The 24159-nt window shown below is 46.5% G+C and overlaps 1 protein-coding gene across 7 annotated transcripts in view; it reads right to left on the reverse strand.

Annotated features, from left to right (window-relative positions):
- The window catches only part of ATP2B2 (ATPase plasma membrane Ca2+ transporting 2), a 287611-nt gene that overhangs the window by 65622 nt on the left and 197830 nt on the right, over nt 1–24159 (reverse strand). For 5 of the 7 annotated variants that reach the window (XR_012725099.1, XM_075321717.1, XM_075321716.1 and 2 more), the window contains 7 exons: nt 10579–10776; nt 5236–5493; nt 5034–5159; nt 3685–3810; nt 3438–3470; nt 2729–2818; nt 682–723 (listed from right to left, as the gene is read on the reverse strand). Coding sequence is in view for 6 of the 7 variants with exons in the window: in XM_075321717.1 (XP_075177832.1) it covers nt 682–723; nt 2729–2818; nt 3438–3470; nt 3685–3810; nt 5034–5159; nt 5236–5493; nt 10579–10776 (873 nt within the window). In the remaining variant the exon portion in view is untranslated. The remainder of the gene's footprint in view (nt 1–681; nt 724–2728; nt 2819–3437; nt 3471–3684; nt 3811–5033; nt 5160–5235; nt 5494–10578; nt 10777–24159) is intronic. The other 2 variants (XM_075321719.1, XM_075321721.1) reach the window with 1 other exon arrangement.

A 24159-nucleotide genomic window follows, 5' to 3' on the forward strand; every position in this document is an offset into this window, starting at 1 on the left:
GGGAACATAGACAGAGCTAGAGCCGTTACTGGGAACGCAGATAGAGCTAGAGCCACTACTGGGTATGTAGCTAGAGCTAAAGCCACTACTGGGAACGTAGCTTCCCCAAGAGCCACTACTGGGAACCAAAGAGCAGCAAGAGCCACTACTGAGAACATAGCAGCAACAAGAGCCACTATCGGGAAACAAGCAGCAGCAAGAGCCAATATCAAAGCCAACCAGCCGTTGCAACTATCAGGAGCCCAGCAGCAAGAAAAACTAAAGCAGCAACAAGGGCCACTACCAGGAATATAACAACAGCAAGGGTCACTACTGGGAACCAAACAGCAGCAAGACCCAGTACTGGGAACCAAGTAGCAGCAAGAGCCACTACTGAGAACCAAGCAGCAGCAAGACCCAGTACAGGGAACCAAACAGCAGCAAGAGCCACTACTGGGAACCAAGCAGCAAGTATGTACTTTATGAAGTATCATTGAGAAGCTTGAAGACATTTTTAAAAGAGAATATAAACCTGCCCTGCACCCTAGTATGCCTTCCGCCTCTCCATAATTTTTAGGATGCCACTTTCTGGTGAGAGGAACAGATTTGGGGAGATTTTTGGATTGTTTTTATTTATTTTGGTCAGGGTCTGGGCAGGATGAACTAATATATACCTCAGCTCCGGTGGTGTCGCTTCATTACCTTTATTTTGGATGATCTCCACATTGCCATCTTGCATTTTGCCTACACGATAAAAGGTCAACAGAAACAGGGAGCAAAACATGAAACATCAGAACAAACAAAGAACAACATGAATAACCGTAAAGAATAAATGGAACACTGCAAACCGATCTACAGCTGAGACTGGAGGCTACATACATCCCTCTACATGTGTGCATAAGTCTCCACATGTGCTGTGCGTATATAGAGCCTATATATAGATATATATATATATATGCTATTTGTCTATCTTTGTCTCTCTATATACAGTATATCTATATACAGTGTGGATGTACTGCTATAAGTTTCCCTCTCTGTACGTACTGTACACAGAACTCAGAGGTACAGATAGAACACACTCCTGTGACATGGTTACACCAGGACTTGTGCCGTCTGCATCTCCCAGATCAGTGATGTCGTTATACTTAGGCGGGTGCCATCTGGATCTCCCGATTCCGTAATGTCGTTACACCCTGGTGTGTGCCCTCTGCATCTCCCGATTCCAATGTCGTTACACCGGGGCATGTACCGCCTACATCACCCGATTCCATGACAAGGTTACACTGATGCGTGTGCTGTTTCCATCCCCCTTTTACATTGCAATGTTATCCTGTGCCATGTGCCATCAGTATCCCATGGTCCCGTGACATGGTTACACCGGTTCATGTGTGATCTGTATCACCCAATTTCATGAAGTGGTTACACTTGGGTAACCGTCTTGGCGTGCCGTCTGCATCGAACGGTTCTGTTACATAATTACCCTGGACGTGTGCCGTCTGCATGCCCAAAATCATGACATCATTACACTGGAGCATGTGCTGTCTCTGCATCCCCATATTCCATGATATGGTTACCCCGAGGCGTGTGCCATATGCATCCCCTAATTCCATGATGTGGTTATACCAGGGCGTCTGCCATCTGCACCCCCAGGTTCTGTGACATGGTTACATCGGGTCGTGTGCCGTCTGCATCCCCCAGTTCCATGGTGTAGTTATACACCAGGGCATGCACCACCGGTTCTGTGACATGGTTACATAGGGGAGTGAGCAATCTGCATCCGCCAGTTATATGACTGCCTTCCGTTGCATTATTTGAGGGTAAGGCTATGTGCGCACGTTGCGTAATTACATGCAGTTACACTGCGCTTTGTAGCGCAGCATAACTGCATGCGTCCTGCGTCCCCTGCATAATCTATGGAGATTGTGCAGGTGCCGTGCGCACGTGGCGTCTTAGAGCGCAGCACTTCGGCTGCTGCCCAAAGCGCGCGTTCTAAGAAGTGACATGTCACTTTTTCCATGCGCTTTGCCGGTAGCCCCTGCTCTGTCTACGGCAGGAGCTGCAGGCAGAGTGCATGGAATCGTCTTTTTTTTTTTTTCACTACGGACATTTTCGGCAGCGATTTGAAGCGCACGTGTGCTCTTCAGATCGCTGCAGAAATTTCTGCAGTGAAGTATGCAACGTGCGCACATAGCTTAAGACACACTTGGCTGCAAAGCTCTTGGTGACGCTTCTGACCATTGCTGTTCATGTGTTGTGTAGTGCCTCCTAGGTGCGGACCCCACTGCGTATCTTACAGCTGTGTAGGTAACTGTCACTTCATATGTATCAGTATCAATTGATACAGGTAAAATATATCTTTGTACCGTGTTAGCCAGTAGAGATAAAAAAATGTTTAAAAGAACTGAAGTCCTCAGTGCTTGATACCTTTTAATGGCTAACTGAAAAGATGGTAATAATAGCAAGCTTTCGAGACCTGAGTAGTCTCGAAAGCTTGCTATTATTACCATCCTTTCAGTTAGCCATTAAAAGGTATCAACCACTGAGGACTTCAGTTCAGCATAAATTTTAATCTAACCTGTAAGTTATGTGCACAGAAAACAACTGCTAACGCCCTGGAGACACCATTGGATCCATTAACAGCTGCTCAATCCTAAACTTTAACAACAAGCCCGTACAATATGGAGGAGGATAATGGCTTCCTACAGACATGAAAGCAATGCATCATGGAAAATGCAGTGGGTTGACATACCATTCACTAAGTTGGCATTATCAGTGGCGTTTGCCCCTGCGGCACCATCTGAAGCTGCAGTAAGGTGACAGGGTGGATGAGTGGAGCCGACTGTGTGAAATTTAAAGAAACAAAGAGAATGAATGTAACTAAAAGAACAAAAATGTAGCAAAGAAAATGTAAATGAAGACAAAAGGTGTGGTAACCGCCGCATGTACAGTCACCCCGCCTCAAAGACCTCGATGAACACCAAGCTCCAGTCTGCTATCAATTATACTAACTCCCCTTATGTTGTAATGGGGGTCTAATGTCAAGATTCTGCACTCACAAATAATGATCATCTGATATGTTTAGTCATACATCCATCCCAAAGTCTCCTTGCCTTGCTCATCCTCCAATGAGTAGGGGTGACACACTGCTCTATATGGAGTGCCTATTCGTAAAGTTCTCCCTGAGCTGGTACTACAGAGGTGACAGAACTGTGCAGCCTCCACCTTCATGTGCAGTCGTACCTCCAGCTATTCTGGGATTCGTAGAGGTCCCGCTCACCAGAGAGGACAATCTAGTAAGGGCTTGTCAATCACTTCTTCCCCCTGGGCCTGACGGGAGAGTCTGACAACTGAGTACTGCCTGACAATACTGTGTATCTGAGCAGTGAGCAGTGGTGGCTTCAGTGTATTATATGCGTAGCGTTGCACCCCGGGGGTCCCGTCTACACGTCTCACGCTACCTGGTACATTGGCTCCATCCTCCTTTTTCACACCTGTGTGATGATGATGAAAACAAAATAGAAATAGGATGTTAAACACATGACGGGCACACGAGTCCGATGCAGTGATCATGGCGGCGGGGGAAGGCGCTAAGCCCCCACTCGCCATCCTTGTCTCCTCCATCAGAACATAGATGAGACACACGGGGGGCTCAGGAATGAAGTGATCCTTGAGACATGCAAGATACATCAGGATGGGGACACTCACCTTTCTTCTCTTTCTTCTCATCCTCAGATTCACTTGCCCCTAACAAGGTGAATATGATTCCAGTCTGGGAGTTCACACCCACAGCAGTGACTAGCATTCTCCCTGATCCCTCCATCACATGCGTGCCTGGAAAGAGTCAGAGCACATCAGTCAGAGGGGATCATCGACATATGTCTCAGGTCACTCAGGAGGGTCAGTAAGAAAAAAAAAATCTATGACAACTTGCTAGTGATGATCAATTAGAGGGCCTCAATGTCTGCTTGCTTTGGAAAAGTATGAGGAAAACCCTCTACATCTGTTTGAGGGGCCCTATATGTCAGCTTGCTTGGGAGGGTCAGTGATAGGTGACCTTCTATGTCACTCAGGCGAGTCAATATGAGAAGCCCTCGGCTGGCTCATGGGTCTCTATGAAAAAAAGCCTCTGGCAGCTCATTCAGGTCAGTGAGTGGGCCCTTCTATGTCAGAGTACCTCTCATTGACCACCCAAGCGAGCTAACAGAAGGTATTCACTCCTTGGCCCACCTGGGAAAGCTGACATAGAGAACTCTCTCTTATTGCCCCACCCAAGCGAGCTAACATAGCTTGATCAGCTAGGTCAATGAGAGGGACACTGCATAGGCTGAACTAGGCAGGTCAATGGCCAAGAATCCTCTATGGACGCTCGCTCAGGCAGGTCAATGAGAGCGACCTGCTGTCAGAGGGTCTTTATCACTGACCGCCCAAGTGAGCTGACAGAGGGCTCTCACTCATTGGCTCACCTAGGTGAGTTGACACACCAGGCTTTCTCTCTTTAGCCTAACCAAGCGAGCTATCATAACTTGTTTGGTTAGGTCAATGAGAGGGACCCTCTATATTAACTCACTTAAACAGATCAATGACAGAGAACCCTTTATGGCAGCTCACTCAGTCAAGTCAGAGAGATTGAACCATCTGGTAATTTTAATATATAAAAGATCTAAAATATATACGCCTGATGACTCAATCCTTAAAAACAGAGTCCCGGATCACAGAGATCCAGCACACAAATGGATCTAGAACATTCCCCATCATGATAGGGCATAGCTCTGCTACTCTCTTCATTGAAGAGAGCACATTTATACCTCTGATATTACCCTTGATAAGGAAATAAGATGATATTTGTACCCTGGTATTACTCCCGGTGTGGAGATGGCAATTACAAGATGGGACTTCCCTTGATTTGCTCCAGGCATCTATTGCCCTGGGGTTTGAGGTATCGTTAGTAATCTGTCCAAGGATCGATCAGTGGGATGATGTCAGTCATGGCCTATATGTATCGGAGGATGGGCCACCATCTCGCTGGAGTGCCTCTGCTCTGGTTTGTACATTACCTGATAGTAGCATGGGATCTTTATCCACAGATTTGCGGACTTGGTCTGACTCTCCGGTTAGAGAACTTTCATCAATTTTCAGATCATTCCCCTGAATAAAGACACCATCTGCTGGTAGCAGGTCCCCTGAGGAGAGAAGCAGTTGGATGAATCTTTACCCATCCTGTCCATGGAGCTTAGCAGCAGCAGCCATAACACCTACCATATTTCACTTGTGCAATGTCTCCAACCACAAGTTCAGCCACTGGGATCTGAATGACCTGAGCGGCCCTCACCACTGTAAACTTCTGCTCTTGCTCAATTCGGCTTTGGAGACCTCTGAACTGCTTTTCTTTACTCCAGTCATTAAAGGCGGTGACAAGCACAACACAGACAACTGAGAGAAGAATGGCCGCTCCTTCAATCCAACCTGCTTCTGCTTCACCCTCATCTTCTGCTCCAGCTGCAACTCCACCACAACCTGCAAGAGTTTCACAATGAGAAGCTGATCACCTCTGTATGTCACACTCTCAACCCCTGACACACCAATGAGGCCTCCTCAGTATACCACTAGGTGATAATCCATGGAACCCCCTATACACATCTTAACGTCCCATGGACAACTACTCTGTATGTTGCCCCAGGCAATCCTTTCCCTCCCGAATCTTCTCTTTTATCATTCAACTGATTGTGCTTTTCTTATTAACCACCACAGAATTGCACTTCAAAAATCATGAAGCTGTAACATCATAATATTATCTTCTATAGGAAAATCTAGTTCTCACGTGACTGTAAGTATGAAAATTACACATGAGTGGCCCAATGGTGAACACAGACAGAGAAGGGCAGTATTTGTGCCCTTTGAAGCACAAGAGCTCATCCAAAATACACAATTACACCTGTTTTGGAGGTAGAAATGGGCCCCCTTATCTCTTGGGCCCCTATGCAGCCGCATACAGGTTGTATCAATGATATGACCGCTCCTGGAGTGGTCATGTGATGACTGCTGGAACCAGCAAGAAGATCTGAATCCTGACAGTGAGTGTCAGGACTCTGGTTTTTCTGTTTATCCTTTTTGGGCTATCTGCCCTTTTCCAAGATGGTGTCCCCTGCTTCATTCTTCTCCATGTGTTCTGTGTCCTCTTGCCTTTATAATCCAGTCCAGCATCCAGTCCTCTGCTTGAGTATTCTGCTTGGTTTCCTACTCCTAGTGGCATCTCAAGTTACTTCAGCAAATCCTGTGTGAAACTCCTGTTGCTGCTCTTCAGAGGTTCTGTTCACCTGCTGCTGATGCCTAGCCCCTGCTGTGGTTCTAGCCTGACCTGCCTTGCTGTCACGTCGGCTGGCTTACTTAATTGACTGCTCTTCATTTGTTTTCTGATCATTGTATACTGCTTTGTTGCTTCCACCATTAAATTGATGCATTAGCAGAGCACAGGACTGTTCTGGACACTAGAAACTGCTCTGCATTTGTTTTCTGACCATTGTATACTGCTTTGTTACTTCCACCATTGAATTGATGCAGTAGCAGAGCACGGGACTGTTCTGCACACTAGAAACTGCTCTGCGTTTGTTTTCTGACCATTGTATACTGCTTTGTTACTTCCACCATTGAATTGATGCAGTAGCAGAGCACAGGACTGTTCTGGACACTAGAAACTGCTCTGCATTTGTTTTCTGACCATTGTATACTGCTTTGTTACTTCCACCATTGAATTGATGCAGTAGTAGAGCATGGGACTGTTCTGGACACTAGAAACTGCTCTGCATTTGTTTTCTGACCATTGTATACTGCTTTGTTACTTCCACCATTGAATTGATGCAGTAGCAGAGAACAGGACTATTCTGGACACTAGAAACTGCTCTGCGTTTGTTTGCTGAACAATGTATACTGCTCTGCATCTCGCTTCGAACTTTCAGAGACTTCCTTACGGAGCTTCAAAGACTGCATTGCTAAATCACATTATCCTGTGAGGTTTTCAAGAGACTTTCCTTAAAGGCTTCAATTGATATTTTCACTGTGTGTTTATGGACTTGATTGTTTTTCCTCTTTGCTAATATGTGTTACAATACAAACTTTATCACCTATAAACCGGGTTCAGTTGTGTCCTTGCTCCAAGCAAATAGATACCTGAGTTATCCACTATAATTATTACAGTGAGTATATTACACACTGTTAGGATTGGGTATGATACAGTGATTAATTTTATCATTAAAGGGGTTGTCCAGGTTTGTGATGAACCTTTATACTAACATTATGTGACTACAAACTGCTGAATTCTCATATCGTTTGCATTACACATGTTTAGGAGTCTCCCGTGCGGTTGGCAAGAGTGGAAAGGCATGTGAGCACAAGCATGCGATTTGCATATTTCTGACAACATTCTGATTAGACATATTCAGTTTTGCTCAATTCACTTGTATTGAGCGAGGCCATTCATGTCTAGTTGGCATGTGCATGTATGCAAATTGAATACTTACGGTTTCATCACCTCCCACTCTCAAAGCCGGCACCAGAGAATCCTGAAAGCGTGCACTGTGAGAATTCAGAAGTCTGCAGTTGCATTTATTAAATGCTTTTAACATACACTGCACAAAAATATAAACATAACACTTTTGTTTTTGCTCCCATTGTTTATGAGCAAAACTCAAAGATCTAAGGCGGGCTTTACACGCTGCGACATCGCTAGCAATTGCTAGCGATGTCTAGCGCGATAGCACCCGCCCCCGTCGCACATGCGATATGTGGTGATTGCTGCCGTAGCCAACATTATCGCTACGGCAGCTTCACACGCACATACCTAGTCGGTGACGTCTCTGTCACCGCCGAACAATATCTCCTTCAAGGGGTGTGTTCGGCGTCACAGCGACATCACCGCAACGTCACTAAGCGGCCGGCCAATAGAAGCGGAGGGGCGGAGATGAGCAGGACATAACATCCCGCCCACCTTCTGCCTTCCGCATTGTCGGTGGAGGCAGGTAAGGAGATGTTTGTCGTTCCTGCGGTGTCACACACAGCGATGTGTGGTCCTGCAGGAACGACAAACAACATCGTACTGGCAGCAGCAGCGATATTATGAAAAGGAGCAACGTGTCACCAATCAACGATTTTTGACGTTTTTGCGATCGGTGATCGTCGCTCCTAGGGTTTACACGCTGCGATGTCGGTAACGGCGCCGGATGTGCGTCACTAACGACGTGACCCCGACGATATATCGTTACCAATGTCGCAATGTGTAAAGCCCACCTAAGACTATTTCTATATACACAAAAGGCCTTTTTCTCTTAAATATCGTTTAGAAATTTGTCTAAGGGGTACTTTGCACGCTGCGACATCGCTAGCATCGTCTAGCGATGCCGAGTGCGAAAGTACCCGCCCCCGTCACAGATGCGATATCTTGTGATAGCTGCCGTAGCGAACATTATCGCTACGGCAGCTTCACATGTACTTACCTGCCCTGCGATGTCGCTCTAGCCGGCGACCCGCCTCCTTCCTAAGGGGGCGGGTCCTGCGGCGTCACAGCGACGTCACACGGCAGGCAGCCAATAGACGCGGAGGAGCGGAGATGAGCGGGACGTAAACATCCCGCCCACCTCCTTTCTTCCGCATAGCCGGTGGAGGCAGGTAAGGAGATGTTCCTCGTTCCTGCGGTGTCACACACAGCGATGTGTGCTGCCGCAGGAACGAGGAACAACATCGTATCTCCTATTGGTGCGACATTATAAAAATGACCGACGCTACAAAGATCACTGATTTTCGATGCTTTTGCGATCGTTTATCGGCGCATCTAGGCTTTACACGTTGCGACGTCGTTACCGGTGCCGGATGTGCGTTACTTTCGATTTGACCCTGACGATATCACAGTAGTGATGTCGCAACGTGCAAAGTACCCCTAACTCTGTGAAAGTGAGCATTTCACACATTGATGACCTATGCTAAGGATAGGCAATCAATGTTAAAGTCCCAGACAACACCTTTAACACATCCATTCCCCCTTCTCGCTTCCCATACTGTGTCTGTACCCATTCCCCACCTCACCTGCTCCCAATACTGGTTCCTCAAATTCCCCTTCCAGCCACTTATTACAATAAATATTTATTCTTTCCTGCTCCATTAGAGCACTTACCACACCAACGAATGTTCTTTGCGCCTATGCAGATGAACTGATCACGCTGCTGACGTCACTCTGACCTGGCAGTCAGGGATTCAATTGCAGTCGTGCTTGAAAGATGCAAGTAAAATTGATTGCGTGGAGTCAGTGTGCTACTACTTCATTGAGACGGCTGTCAGCTTGAACAGCCGAATCCCACTACAGGGGACACGAACAAGCAACCACTGAGGAACCACCTAAGTCTGCTGCATCAGGCATCCCAATGGTGCCACCCTGTCAGCTGCGCCAGGGTCAAGTGCCCCACATGCCTTCCCCTAGATACACCCCTGCTTATTAGCTAGCTGGATGTAAATGTGCATTTCTGATACTGCCTGCGCCTCATTAGTACTATGGTTCTTGTATGATCCATAGTTTGAGAATGACTAATAACAACTCCCAGTATCTCCTTAAAATTGTTGAGGACTTACTGGGATTTGTAGGTTCATGTGATACAATTGTATATAGGGCTGACTTAACATTACAATTGATCATTTTGCTAAGCTTGGTGCTGTATTCATGTGCTAATTGTGTTCCTGGTGTTGTGTTTCTGTACTGTTGTTGGTTCTGGTGATGTATTTCAGTACCGATTGGGGTTGTGGTGATATATTTCTGTATGGTTAATGGTTCAGGTGATGTATTCCTGATGGTGGTTCTGGTGACTTGTTTCTGTACAGATAGGAGATCTGGTGATATATTTTTGAACTGTTATTGGTTCTGATCCTCTACACATGTAACAATCCATAATTTGCCATATGACAAGTTAAGGGTTACTACATTTGTATTTATTTTGGGAGCATAAAGGGAGTTTTCCAGGTGTTTGATGAAAGTGTGCAGTTTTTCTATCTGACTGCAGACTTCTGAATCCTCTATGAAATATTGGACATGTAATATAGACAGGTCTCTTGTGTAATATCACATGTATACGAGTACAGACACTCACCCCATGTAATATCACAGGTTTAATACAGACACTCACCCCGTGTAATATCACACTTAATAAAAACCACACATCCCCACGTAATATCACACTTGTAATATAGACATTCCCTCTGTATAACATCACACATGAAATAGAGACCCTCCACCTCATGTCATATCATACATGTAATACAGAAACCTCCCCTGTGTGAAATGCAAGCACTCATTCCATGTAATGTGACACGTGTCATACAGATACTCCCCCTTGTAATACGGTATTAGACATGTAATTCTGACACTCCCTCCATGTAATGTCGCATGTGTATTACAGACTCTCTTCCGTTTATTATCATATATCACACGTGTAGTAGTGCTGGTTGTCCCTACATCTGCTGCCCTTCGGCTCTTTGGCGGACAATATTTGGGGGGTTATGGTGTACTGCCCATACTTTGACTCATGTTATACAGATGTCCTTCCAGCTATGACCATTACCCACCTTCATTCTCTCCTCCAGGTGGTTGGTAGAATGACAATCCTAGAGATATAATGGCTGCAATTTCCAGGATGATCAGCGTGACGTCCTGCAGAGCTTCCCATACCAGCTGTAAAAAAGTTTTTGGCTTCTTTGGAGGTATAAAGTTTTGACCAAATACTTGTCGCCTTTTTTCTAGATCTGCTGCTGTGCCCGGCAGTCCTGTGGAGAAAGACAAGTAATGGAGGAGTTACCATCGAAAACCAGGAGAACATTGTGTAACTTCAGGCAAGAGACTTTTTTTGCCACAAACTAAACATGTGTTCATTTAAAAGGGTTATCCAAGACTTAAATATTGTTATCTTAGCCTTCAAAAAAGTCACCAAATTCAGATCAATGGTGGTCCAACTTCCAGTGTCACCATTACTGTTTGCACTGGGCAAAAGTAAATGTTTAAAGCCGAAATTTCACACAGATTAGCAATGGGTGAATGTGATCTGAGCTGCATGTAGAAGGCGCTTGTACGCCGAAACGCGTAGTCCAAGCAGGCTACCATTCCTAATCTTTTTCCTTCACCGCCCAGAAGTGTGGCTCCAATTTTATGGAATTTTTTCAAAATAAATGTTTGCAAATACAAAAATTTTTTTAATATATATCTGCATCCTCAAATTTGTCCGCTGGAGTTATAAAGGTTTTTCATTTGGATTTCCTTGGGCTGGCTCCTGCTCTGGTTTTCCGTGCGGACTATCTTCTGGATTGATACTGGAATCCACACACAGGAGTGTACGGGTAAGGCTACTTTCACACATCCAGTTTGAGCAGTGCGGCTCAATCCGGCTGTGAAACCTATGCAACGGATGCGGCGAAAACACCGCATCCTTTGCATAAGTTTTTACATGCGGCCTGTCCGTTTTTTTCCGGTTGCGGCATGCTACTGAGCATGCGCAGTGGAAGATACCGCATGCGGCGTCCGGATGCGTTTTGTTCCGCATCCGCCGCATCTGGCGTCCATAGGCATGCATTGAAAAATGCGCCGCAGCGGCCGGATGCGGCGCAATGCGTTTTTTTTGCCGGAGCAAAAAAACGTTCCAGGCAACGTTCCATCCGGCCATGGCATCGGCTAAATCTGCTGCATGCGGCAAAAACCGGACCGAACGCAAGCCCATGCGGCACAATACGGCACTAATGTAAGTCTATGCAAAAAAACCCGCAAGCGGCGGCAAAAAAAACAGTTGCGGTTTTTCTGCAGAGCGCCGTATTGTGCTGCAGAGCAAAAACTGGATGTGTGAAAGTAGCCTAAGCTGGCTTTGAAAAGTATTTAGTTTTTTGATCTGAGCTGCAGTACCTAAGAACGGCCACTGCTCAATGAATGGCACTGTGGTTGACCAGCTCTGTACACAGATACCAAAGGTCCTCTGATCGGTGGTGGGGCTTGATGTCAGACTCCTACTGAACGGATAAAGATGATTTGTCATTAGGGTGCATAGGCCCCGGTAGCAGTATCTAAAGACAGTTCATCAATATGCAAGTCTAGGACAAGCCTTTGTAAATAAATTACTTAACAGCCTGCCATGCCTCCTTACCCCAATGATGTGGTTGCATGACATCATCAGGGAAAGGGGCCCAACCAAACAAAATGTATTAAGTTCATCTACATTGTAGACGGATTGTAAAAAAATGGTTATGTTACGATATGTACTGCCTAATGCACAATTTCCGCTACCAAGCCGTACACCGTTGCCATCACTAAGCTGTGCATCAATGCCACTACAAAGCCCTGCACCAGTGCCGGCACAAAGTCCATCATTACTGCCACTAAATAAGCCTTTCCCTAGTGCCGATACCAAGCCCTGCTGCACCAGTCCCTATGCTGAGCCCTGCACCAGTTTCACTATCGAGCCGTACACCAGTGCCACCCCCGAATCCTGCATCGGTGCCATTACCGAGGCCTGCACCAGTGTTGCTACCAAACCCTGCAACAGTTCTACTTTGGATTCCAGCACCAGTGGCGGTACCAAGCCCTGCACCAGTGGCACTAATGAGCCCTATACCAGTGCAACTACCTAACCCTGCATCAGTTCCGCTACTGAGCCCTGCACCAATTCAACTGCCAAGCTCAGCCCCAGTGCCGCCACCAAGTCCTGCACGGATGCCGCCACCAAGCCCTGCACCAGTGTCTCTATTGAGCCCGTGCACCAGTGCCACTGATCATGACAATGATTGGTAATGGCTATAATGAGGATTGATTATGACATTGATCGATGATGATGACAATAATGGTGATTGATGATGATTGATATTGGTGATGATTGATGATGATACTGTTTTGTGATGGTGATTAATTATGATAGTGACTTTAATCCACATCTTTTGAGGTGCAACAGTAGTAGAGCCTTGTCTTCCCTGAGGCACAGATGATGGAAATGCTGTGGAATATGGGGCCACTAGAGATAAGAGATAAATAATACATATTGTCGTGGTTGTCCCTGCAGATCACATGTCTCCAGACTCTGCTGCATCTCTTATTGATGGACTCATGTAAAGGTTTCCGCTATCACCACCAGGCAAATAATGCAGTTATTAGAAGCATCCCGTTCCTGGGCATCTCCTTTCAAAGGGCAGCAAAAGCACAGATCTGTTAGCAGCCCACTGGTCTGACAAGCAATACCATCCATAATTCATCCATCACTGCCGGAAACCTAAGCGTCTGAAAATATTCAGCCGTCACCTGGAGCCCGGAACCACCCACATTAATCTCAGGGCAAATCCTGGCACAGAAGGCATCAGCTGGAGCTACAACACATGTGCCACTTACATAGGAAAGACCTAACTGTACGCAATGAGGTTGGACACAACACACAGCCTGATAATCAGGAGCCAACAGTGATCTCAAGTTGTCAGTGTTCAGCAGACAGCAGTCAAGTAATCCAGAATACACAGCCATAATGTAAGAAAGCCACAGAACAGGAGTTGTCAGCATTTAGCAAAGAGCAGTCTGATAATCTAAAATACACAAACATAAAGTAATAAAGGCATTATAAAAAAGTCGTCAGCATTCAACGGAGAGCAGTCAAATAATTCATAATATGTAACCAAAGATAAAGAAAGGCTCAGAACAAGAGTCAAGTACATACAGTAGACAGATCACCACTTTTCACCACAAAATCTAGTGAAGATATAATTTCTCCTGACCAGAAAATTTACTGTGGCCATCATTTATTCTGACCAGAATGTCTACTGAAGAACATCACATCTCCTGAGGAATCAGAACATCTACCGAGGAAATAATTTCTCCACATCAGATGTTCTACTGAGGACGTCTTTCTCCTTACCAGAGCATCTGCTGAAGATATCACTTTTGGTCAGGAGAAATGATGTCCTCCGAAGATGCTCTGATTCCTCAAAGTGATGTCCTCAGAAAATGTTCTGGTTGGGAGAAATTATGTCCTGAGTACATGTTTTCCTGGACATCAGAATATCAACTAATCATGCCATTTATCCAGATTTGAATATCTACTAAGGACATCCTTTCTCCAAACCAGAAAATCTACTGAGGACATCCTTTCTCCTGACCCAATCATCTATTGATGACATCCCTTCTTCTGACCAGAACATCTGCTGAGAACATCACTTCTCTAGACCAGAACATCGACTGAAGACATCATTTTTCCTGACCATAACATCTACTGGGGACATCCCTTCTACTGACCATAAGATTTAATGAGGACATCACTTCTCAAGACCAGAACATCTACTGCGGACAACCCTTCTCCGGACCAGAACATGTACTGTGGACATCATTTATCCTGACCAGAATATCTACTGAGGACATAGTTTCTTCTGCCCATAACATCCACTGAGAACATCCCTTCTCCTGACCATAACGTCAAACCGAAAACATCCCTTCTCCTGACTAAAACATCTACTGAGGACATTCCTTCTGCGGATAAGAACATTTACAGAGGACATTTTTTTCTCCGGACCTATCAGAAAATCTACTAAGGACAGCCTTTCTCAGGACCAAAACATTTACTGACGACATCGCTTCTAGCAAAAAGAAATTATGTCCTCAAGATGTTCTGTTTCAACAGAAGAAGTGATGTCCTCAGTAGATGTTCAAATTGGAAAAAGGGATATACTCAGTACATTCTGATCAGGAAAAATCATGTCCTCTGTAAAGTTCAGATTTCTCAGGAGAACTTCTACTAAGGACATCACTTCTTCAGACCATAACATCTTCTGAGAACATCACTTCTCTAGATCAGAACATCAGCTGAAGACATCATTTCTCTTGACCATAACATCTACTGAGGGATGTCATTAGTAGAGATGAGCGAACCGGTCCCGGTTCGGCTCGAGGCCGGTTCGCCGAACGGGGGTCCCGTTCGAGTTCGGTTCGTCGAACGTTCGACGAACCGAACTAGAACCAATAGGCTATAATGGGAGGCAATCACAAACACATAAAAATGCATTATAAATGTACACAAACAGTTAATAAACATTGCCATAACACTTACCGGTCCCCGCGATCCCTTCTGCACTCTGTCTCCTGCCGCTATTCCATCCGATGATCGCTGAATCCTCCCGGTGACCTGCACTGCCAGCAGAGAAGCAGGACCTATCGTGACGTCAAAATAGCCATGTGACCAGTCACGTGGCTATTATCTCATTGGCTACAGACTGGTCACATGACTATGACACGTCATGTAGGACCTGCGAGTGCATCTCTCCGGTACACGGTGCACATATGTGTATCGCCGTGTACCGGCGACATGCTCTAGCACACGGTCGACTCCCCGTTCCGTTAGGGACCGGCTGACACAGCCGGTCATTAACGGAGATCACCGTTGCCATAGCAACGCAGTTAGCGGTGACGTCACCGCTAACCGCGGCTCCGGGAGCACCGTTGCTATGGTAACGCGTCTGTCAGCGTTACCGCTGTTACCGCTAGCAGCCAGCAGTGATCACTCACGGAGTGAAGGCTGCACGCTGCTTCCCGATTGTAGTGAGCATTGTAGTTAGGATGGAGGTTCCCCAGCCCCAAGTGATGCCCCTCACTACAATCGTCACTACTACTACACTAGAAAGAAAGCAGATAGAAGAGCAGGATCGTGGAGGGCTGACAGGGGGTAATAAAGATGGAGTCTCTAATGTGTCTGTGTATTTATTTCTATTAAAGTATTTTTTCTCTGTGTGGTGTCTTTTTTTAACCCTTTATTGGAGATTCTTAATGGCCGGGTCAAACGTGCCTGACATTAAGAATCTCTGGCTTAATACTGGCTGGTAAAACAAAGCCAGTATTAACTCATGATTACCCAACAAGCCACCCGGCTCCAGGGCTGTTGGAAGAGTTGGATACAGCGCCAGATGATGGCGCTTCTATGAGAGCGCCATTTTCTGGGACGGCTGCGGACTGAAATCCGCAGCAGAGGCGCCCACAAACCTCGGGCTAACCTGTGCTGCGGATTCCAATCCCCAGCTGCCTAGTTGTACCCGGCTGGACACAAAAATAGGGCGAAGCCCACGTCATTTGTTTTTTAATTATTTCATGAAATAAGTGAAATAATTAAAAAAAACGGGCTTCCCTATATTTTTGGTTCCCAGCCGGGTACAAATAGGCAACTGGGGGTTGGAGGCAGCCCGTGGCTGCCAGCTGTACCTGGCTAGCATACAAAAATATGGCGAAGCCCACGTCATTTTTTTGGTGGGCAAAAAACTTCTGCATGCAGTCCTGGATGGAGTATGCTGAGCCTTGTAGTTCTGCAGCTGCTGTCTGCTCTTCTCCATACAGACAGACAGCAGCTGCAGAACTACAAGGCTCAGCATACTCCATCCAGGACTGTATGCAGAAGTTTTTTGCCCCCTGAAAAAATTATGTGGCTTCGCCATATTTTTGTATGCTAGCCAGGTACAGCAGGCAGGTACGGCTGCCCCCAACCCCCAGTTGCCTATTTGTACCCGGCTGGGAACCAAAAATAAAGGGAAGCCCTTTTTTTATTATTTCATGAATTTCATGAAATAATTAGAAAACAAATGACGTAGGCTTTGCCCCATTTTTGTGTCCAGTCAGGTACAACTAGGCAGCTGGGATTGGAATCCGCACCACCGGTTGGCCTGAGCTTTCTGGGCCCCACTGCTGCGAATTGCAGTCTGCAGCCACCTCAGAAAATGGCATTTTCATAGAAGCGCCATCTTCTGGCGCTGTATCCAACTCTTCCAGCACCTGCCTGCTATACCTGGCTAGCATACAAAAATATGGCGAAGCTCACGTCCTTTTTTTGTAGCTTTTTGGCAAAAAAAAAAAAAAATGCTTCCCTGGATTTTCCATTGCCAGTGAAGGTAACACCAAGCAGTGGGGGTTAGCAGCCAGTAGCTGCTTGGATTACCCTTAGCTAGCAATACAAAAAATGCAGTGGGAGCTAATATATATTTTTTTTAATTATTTATTTAAATAACTAAAAATAAAATGGGCTTCCCTGTATTTTGATTGCTGGACATCACAGTGCTGTAAAAATAAATCTTTAAAAAAATGACGTAGCGCTCCGCGGTATTTTTGATTCTCAGCGCAGATAAAGCAGACAGCTATGGGTTGCCACCCCCATCTGCCTGCCGTTACCTTGGTTGGCAATCAAAATACAGGGAAGCCCATTAATTTTTTCTATTTAAAAAATAGTTAAAAAAAAAAAATTACGTTGGGTCCCCCCATTTTTGATAGCCAGCTAGGGTAAAGCAGACGGCTGTAGCCTGAAAACCACAGCTGGCAGCTTTACCGTGGTTGGGGATCCAATGTGGAGGTCCCCTCAGGCTCTTTTTTATAATTATTTTATAAATATTAATAATTACACAATAAAAGTAGGGGACCCCCCAAATTGGATCACCAGCCAAGGTAAAGCGGACAGCTGTGGTCTGGTATTCTCAGGGTGGGAAGGTCCATAGTTATTGGGCCTTCACAGCCTAAAAATAGCAGGCCGCAGGCACCCCAGACGTGGCGCATCCACTAGATGCGCCAATCCTGGCGCTTCACCCCAGCTCATCCCGTGCCCTGGTGCAGTGGCAAACGGGGTAATAAATCGGGTTGATACTAGCTGTAAAGTCACCTGAGATCAAGCCCAGCAGTTTGTGATGTCATGGCGTCTATTAGATACCCAACATCATAAACTGTCAGTACTAACAAAAACAAAAAATCGACAAAAGAAATTTATTTGAAAAAACAGTCCCCAAAACATTTCCTCTTTCACCAATTTATTGTAAGAAAAAAAATAAAGGGGTCCCACGACAACTCTGGACCGTCTAGAATATGGGGGGGAGACACTCAGGGAACGTATCCCCCATTTTCTAGGAGTGCGGACCCTTCATGTGAGGAGTGTGGGTGCAATGAATCTGCACTCACTCTCCCCGGGTCCACAGCAGCAGAGTCCATGTCGTAATGGTTGCTACCAAAGCTGCAATGCCCTGCTCATGAGGTAAGGGCATGCCTAATCAGGAGAACTACTGTAGAGGAAGCTCTGCTCACTGGTATATAGGTGCTCAGAGGTAATAATAGATAAAATTAGTGAGTAACCTCGGCACTCTATATCTCCCAGACTAAGTCAGTAAGTCACAACGGATAGTAATGCAAAATCACTCTTTATTGGTCCGTATTAAGAAAATTTTTTTTTCATAAGCATATATGTTTTTGTCCAAAACAAGTTACAAATGACGTTTCGGCCTGAGCCTTCGTCAGATTGGACTTATCTGCATGTAATCATGAAAAATGACAATAATCAGTATCACATAAGAGTGAGAGAACAATAACATAAACTCGAACAATGTAGAGGTACAATTGGGATGCAGCAAAAAAATTGCAACACAGCAAGAAATGAAACACATGATACAAATGTCATAATACAGTACAAGGACAATATAGTAATGACAAATATGGGGTCAGAGTAGACTTAGACAGCTCTGGTACGAAAGAGATGTCAATCATAAAGTAACATGTGCAGTAGGTGTAGAGCTACACTATGCATGGCAGAGCTAATGGGTAGACCGACCATAGAAAAAGTAGAGAAAAAGTGGAGAAAAAGTGGAGAATAAGTGGAACATAAGAGGAGAAAAAGTGGAGAAAAAGTGGAGAAAAAAGTGGAGAAAAAGTGGAGAAAAAGTGGAGAAAAAGTGGAGAAAAAGTGGAGATTAAGAGGAGAAAAAGTGGAGAAAAAAGTGGAGAAAAAGTGGAGAAAAAGTGGAGCATAAGTGGAGAAAAAGTGGAGAAAAAGTGGAGAAAAAGTGGAGCATAAGAGGAGAAAAAGTGGAGAAAAAAGTGGAGAAAAAGTGGAGCATAAGAGGAGAAAAAGTGTAGAAAAAGTGGAGAAAAAGTGGAGCATAAGAGGAGAAAAAGTGGAGAAAAAGTGGAGCATAAGAGGAGAAAAAGTGGAGATTAAGAGGAGAAAAAGTGGAGAAAAAGTGGAGCATAAGAGGAGAAAAAGTGGAGAAAAAGTGGAGAAAAAGTGGAGAAAAAGTGGAGAAAAAGTGGAGAAAAAGTGGAGAAAAAGTGGAGAATAAGAGGAGAAAAAGTGGAGAATAAGTGGAGAAAAAAATGGAGAAAAAGTGGAGAAAAAGTGGAGAGAAAGTGGAGAAAAAAATGGAGAAAAAGTGGAACACCCTTTGGTACCTTTCATGTGGCACTAAGGGGTGCTTAGCTTTGTATTTAGCCAAAAAAATGAAAAAAAAATGACATAGGGTTCCCCCTAGTTTTGTAGCCAGCTAGGGTAAAGCAGACGGCTGCAGCCTGCAGACCACAGCTGGCAACCTCACCTTGGCTGGTAATCCAAAACTGAGGGCACCCCACGCTGTTATTTTAAATTAAATAAATAATTGAAAAAAAAAACACGTAGGGGTCCCCCAAAATTGGATCACCAGCCAAGGTAAAGCAGACAGCTGGGGCCTGATATTCTCAGACTAGGGAGGTCCATGGTTATTGGAATCTCCCCAGCCTAAAAATAGCAGGCCGCAGCCGCCCCAGAAGTGGCGCATCCATTAGATGCGCCAATCCTGGTGCTTCGCCCCAGCTCATCCCGCGCCCTGGTGCGGTGGCAAACGGGGTAATATTTGGGGTTAATACCAGATGTGTAATGTCACCTGGCATCAAGCCCTGGGGTTGGTGAGGTCAGGCGTCTATCAGATACCCGACATCACCAACCCAGTCAGTAATAAAAAAAAAATACACGACAAACACATTTTTATTTGAAAAAACACTCCCCAAAACATTCCCTCTTTAACCAATTTATTAGATTGAAAAACAAATCCAGGTCTGGTGTAATCCAAGGGGTTGCCATGACGATCCACACTGTCCCAGTCAATGAAGAGCAGGATGTTCCCCATTGGCTGGGAGAGCAGTGCAGTGACCTGAGCTAACATCAATGGGTCAGCCCAGGTCACTGCAGGGGGATGACAAGTGCTGCTGTCAGCGAGGTACATTACCTGCGCTGATCTCCAGCACACTGACAGCCCCTGTCACTGAGCTCAATGACCGCCCGGCGCCTTCACACCAAGTATCGCGAGAGGTCCGTGACGTCACCGCTAGTCAGTCTCGGGTCGGAAGCGATAGGTGATGTGACAAGCGGCGGCCATGGAGGAAAGTGACAGCGCTGAGGTCGGGATGGCGGGACTTCATCACCGCAGGTAAGCCGAGCGAGCGAGCGAGCGAGCGAGCGGGCGGGCGGGCGGGCGGGGGGGGGGGGGGGGATGTGGATGTGTGTGTGTGTGTGTTTGTGTATGTGTATGTATGTGTACATGCCGCGGGCAGGAGGGGGTGGAGCGAGCTGAGCGGGAAAGTGTGGGCTTCCTGCACGTAACTAAGATAAACATTGGGTTACTAACCAAAGCGCTTTGCTTGGATACCCGATGTTTATCTTGGTTACCAGCTTGTGGCAGGCTGCCAGCGATGGCTCCTGCTCACTGTAGCTGTAAAAAGCCCTGCTTTTTGCTGCTAGAACCGTTCTCGAACGTATCTAGAACTATCGAGCTTTTAGCAAAAAGCTCGAGTTCTAGTTCGATCTCGAACAGCCCAAAAATCACTCGAGCTGCGAACTGGAGAACCACGAACCACGAACCGCGCTCAACTCTAGTCATTAGTAGATGTTCTAGTCAGGAGAAATGATGTCCTCAATAGATATTCTTGTCAGGATAAATGTTCTGATTTCTCAGGAGAACATCCACTAAGGACATCCTTTCTCCTGACCAGAACATCTACTAAGGACATCCCTTCTCCTGAGGATTTCATTTCCCCTGACCAGAACATTTACTGTGGACATCATTTATCCTGACTAGTACATCTGTGGCGCCCTGGACCAGCCAGGTCGTCACAGAACTACACCAACACACCCCACACCCTGGCTAGGCACACCGAAGTCAAACATAAAATCCTTGTTGCCTTCCTCCAGGGGCTGATGTCCACACCAGGGGGTGGGCCAGGTGGTTGGTCCCGCCCACTGAGGAGTTCACAGTCCTGGAGGCGGGAAAAGAGAGCAGATCAGTTTTGGAGTTGGAGGAGTGAAGTGTAGTAGTGGAGGAACAGACTGACCGTGTCCGGGTGTGTGGCCCGGACGGAACAGCAAGGACGGTGGTGACTGTCTGCAGGAGAGGCCGATTGGAGCAAACCGTAAGGACCGTGGACGGGCGGTGGCCCGACGGTACCGGATCGGAGAGCAAAGAGAAGCCAGCACCATCCGGCAGGGCTTACGGACCCCGACCAGGCTAGGAGTCGCCGTTAAACTGGTCAAATCCGTTAGCGAAGGGAACCTCCGGGGTTTCCCAGCAGTCAAGACCCGATTGAAGGCAACAGCTCACACCGTAGAGGGAAACACAGTCACCGCCAAGGCTACAGTTCCCAGGGCCAGCGCCTGCGGGCAAAAAGGGGCTCCCTCAGCATCCATCACAAGCTGGGGAGCGGGTTACCGGTGGGAAGCCATTGGAACTGTAAACACAACATAGGTGCAGGGAAAGGCAGTCACCATCAACCTGCCGGGAGGAGAAACACCGCAGCCGTCTGTGGGACCCGTCCATCCAGCCGTTTGTTTGACCAGAGACTCCGTGTGAATTACTGGCTGAGTGAGTACCACCGTGCCGTGCGGCACAGCGCTGCCCCCGCGACCCTGCACCTCGCCAAACCCCGTCATCTATCCCTACCTCCCTCACCGGGCCCCGGGACAACCAATCCCCCTACCCACGGAGGGGAGAACCAACATCCAAGCTGCTCCCTGTCACCGCTCCCAGGATCCCCGTCCAGAGCAGCGGTGGTGTCACAACCTCACCACAAACCGTGGGTGGTGTCACGGACAATATCCCCAAACCAAACCACCCCCTTTCACTCACGGGCGAGGAACGCCGCTCGAGTCCCCGGGATCCGGCCCAGACTCCGAGCCCGAGCCCGGGACCGTGGCATGGATGAAGGCCAGAGTAGTTGAATTCAACCAACGCCAACAAAATCAGATATACCTCATGATGGAGCAGTGGACCAATGAGGTGGAAATGCTGGTTGCGACTGCCCCGATGTATGGGATGGAAGCAGATGTGACGGAGCCGACAGGTAACCCACGTCCCCATGTCCTACCAGGACCGGCCACTGCGGTCACTTCCTTCCCATCTATTTCCTGCCTCAGGGCAAGATGGGAAGGAGGTGACGTGGGGTCAGCAGCACCGCGCTTGCGCAGAACGAAGGACGCCGAGGGGGAAAGCGCTGTCCCGCGATTATGGGCGGTTGCTTGGTAATAAACATCACAGCACCGCCCATAATCTAAAGCCTGCGCGCACGTCACCAGCGGTGACACTGGGCACAGTGCTCATCCACGAGAGATGAGCACTGGGCATGCGCGGGGACCTGTGGAGCACTGGGCGGCGTCCACAGCTATGGAAAGGAGTGATGGGGGATGGCCTAAAGCGGCAGGAGGCAGAATAACGGACGCCAGGCAGCCCGCCCCCGTGTCACATTTACAGAATCCAAATCCAAAAAGGTACCACTTTATAAACTCTGTATTTTGGTCAGAAAGGGGGCACAATAATAACAGGGACCTTTCTAGAATGCAGCCCAGGAGCTGCAGAGGGGGAATCTTTTAGGTTTTAGGGGAAATTTCTGCTGACAGGTTCCCTTTAAAGACCCAGTGGAGCTCCTCTTCCCTTCAGCTGCTTATCATCTGTATTTCCCTTCTGCTGACCAGAACATCTAATAGGGACATAATTTCTCCTGGTCAGAACATATAGTGAGGACATCCTTTCTCCTGACCAGATCATCTAGTGAGGGCATACGTTTTCTTAACCAAAACATCTACTGAGGACATATTTTCTACTAAAGTACTCTCTCCTCATGACCAAAACATCCACTGAGACATCACCTTTCTTAACCAAAACATCTAATGATGACATATTTTCTCCTAACAAGAATATCTCCTGAGGACATCTCTTTTCCTGACCAGAATATCTTCTCAGGACATCTTTTTTCCAGACCAGAATATCTAATGAGGACATCCCTTCTCCAGACTAGAACATCTAACAAGGAGGACATCACTTATCCTGACCAGGCCATTTACTGTGGATATCATGTCTCCTGACCAAAACATTTACTGAGTAGTAGCACTTCATTTTTCCTGACCATAACATCTACCTAGGACATACCTTTTTCTGACCATAACATCGACTGAAGACATCCTTTCTCCTGACCAGAACATCTATTGAGAACATCTTTTTTCCAGATCAAAACATCTACTGAGAACATCACTCCTATTGACCAGAACATTTAATGAGGACATAACTTCTCTTGATCAAAACATCTACTGAGGACATCAATTCTCACAAACTGAGGACCTGTGTGACAGTGAGAATCATGAGGTCAAAGGAACTGCCGAAGGAGCTCAGAGACAGAATGGTGACAAGGCACAGATCTTGCCAAGGTTACAAAAGAATTTATGCAGTACTCAAGGTTCCTAAGACCACAGTGGCCTCCATAATCCTTAAATGGAAGAAGTTTGGGACCACCAGAACTCTTCCTTGACCTGGCCATACAGCCAAACTGAGCAATCATGGGAGAAGAGCCTTTGTAAGAGGTAAAAAGAACCCCAAGATCACTGTGGCTGAGCTCCAGAGATGCAGTAGGGAGATGGGAGAAAGTTCCACAAAGTCAACTATCACTGCAGGCCTTTACCAGTTGGGTCTTTATGGCAGAGTGTCCCGACAGAAGCCTCTCCTCAGTGAAAGACATATGAAAGCCCTCATACAACTTCTCTTGATTAAAACATCTACTGAAGACATCAATTCTCACAAACTGAGGACCTGTGTGTTCTGATGACATGCCTACTTTAGTAAATACCTGCACTGTCCTGCTTCTGTGTTTTTCTTACCTGTTGGAATTGTGTCACTACAAAACTGTAATCGTTTCCAACAGTCAGTGTCAGACTGTACAGATATTCAGACGCATACAGGAGTGCTAACAGAAGAACAGCACAGTAAACAAGAGTGATGTGTCAGGACTAGTGATGAGCGAGCATGCTTAACACTGCTTGATATTCAATCGAGAATTAGGGTACTTGGGTACACTCGTTACTCGGTGAAGCATTGCGGGCGCGCAAGGGCCAT

Source organism: Anomaloglossus baeobatrachus, chromosome 8 (genome assembly GCF_048569485.1).
Source record: "Anomaloglossus baeobatrachus isolate aAnoBae1 chromosome 8, aAnoBae1.hap1, whole genome shotgun sequence".
In the NCBI taxonomy this organism is placed as follows: domain Eukaryota; kingdom Metazoa; phylum Chordata; class Amphibia; order Anura; family Aromobatidae; genus Anomaloglossus; species Anomaloglossus baeobatrachus.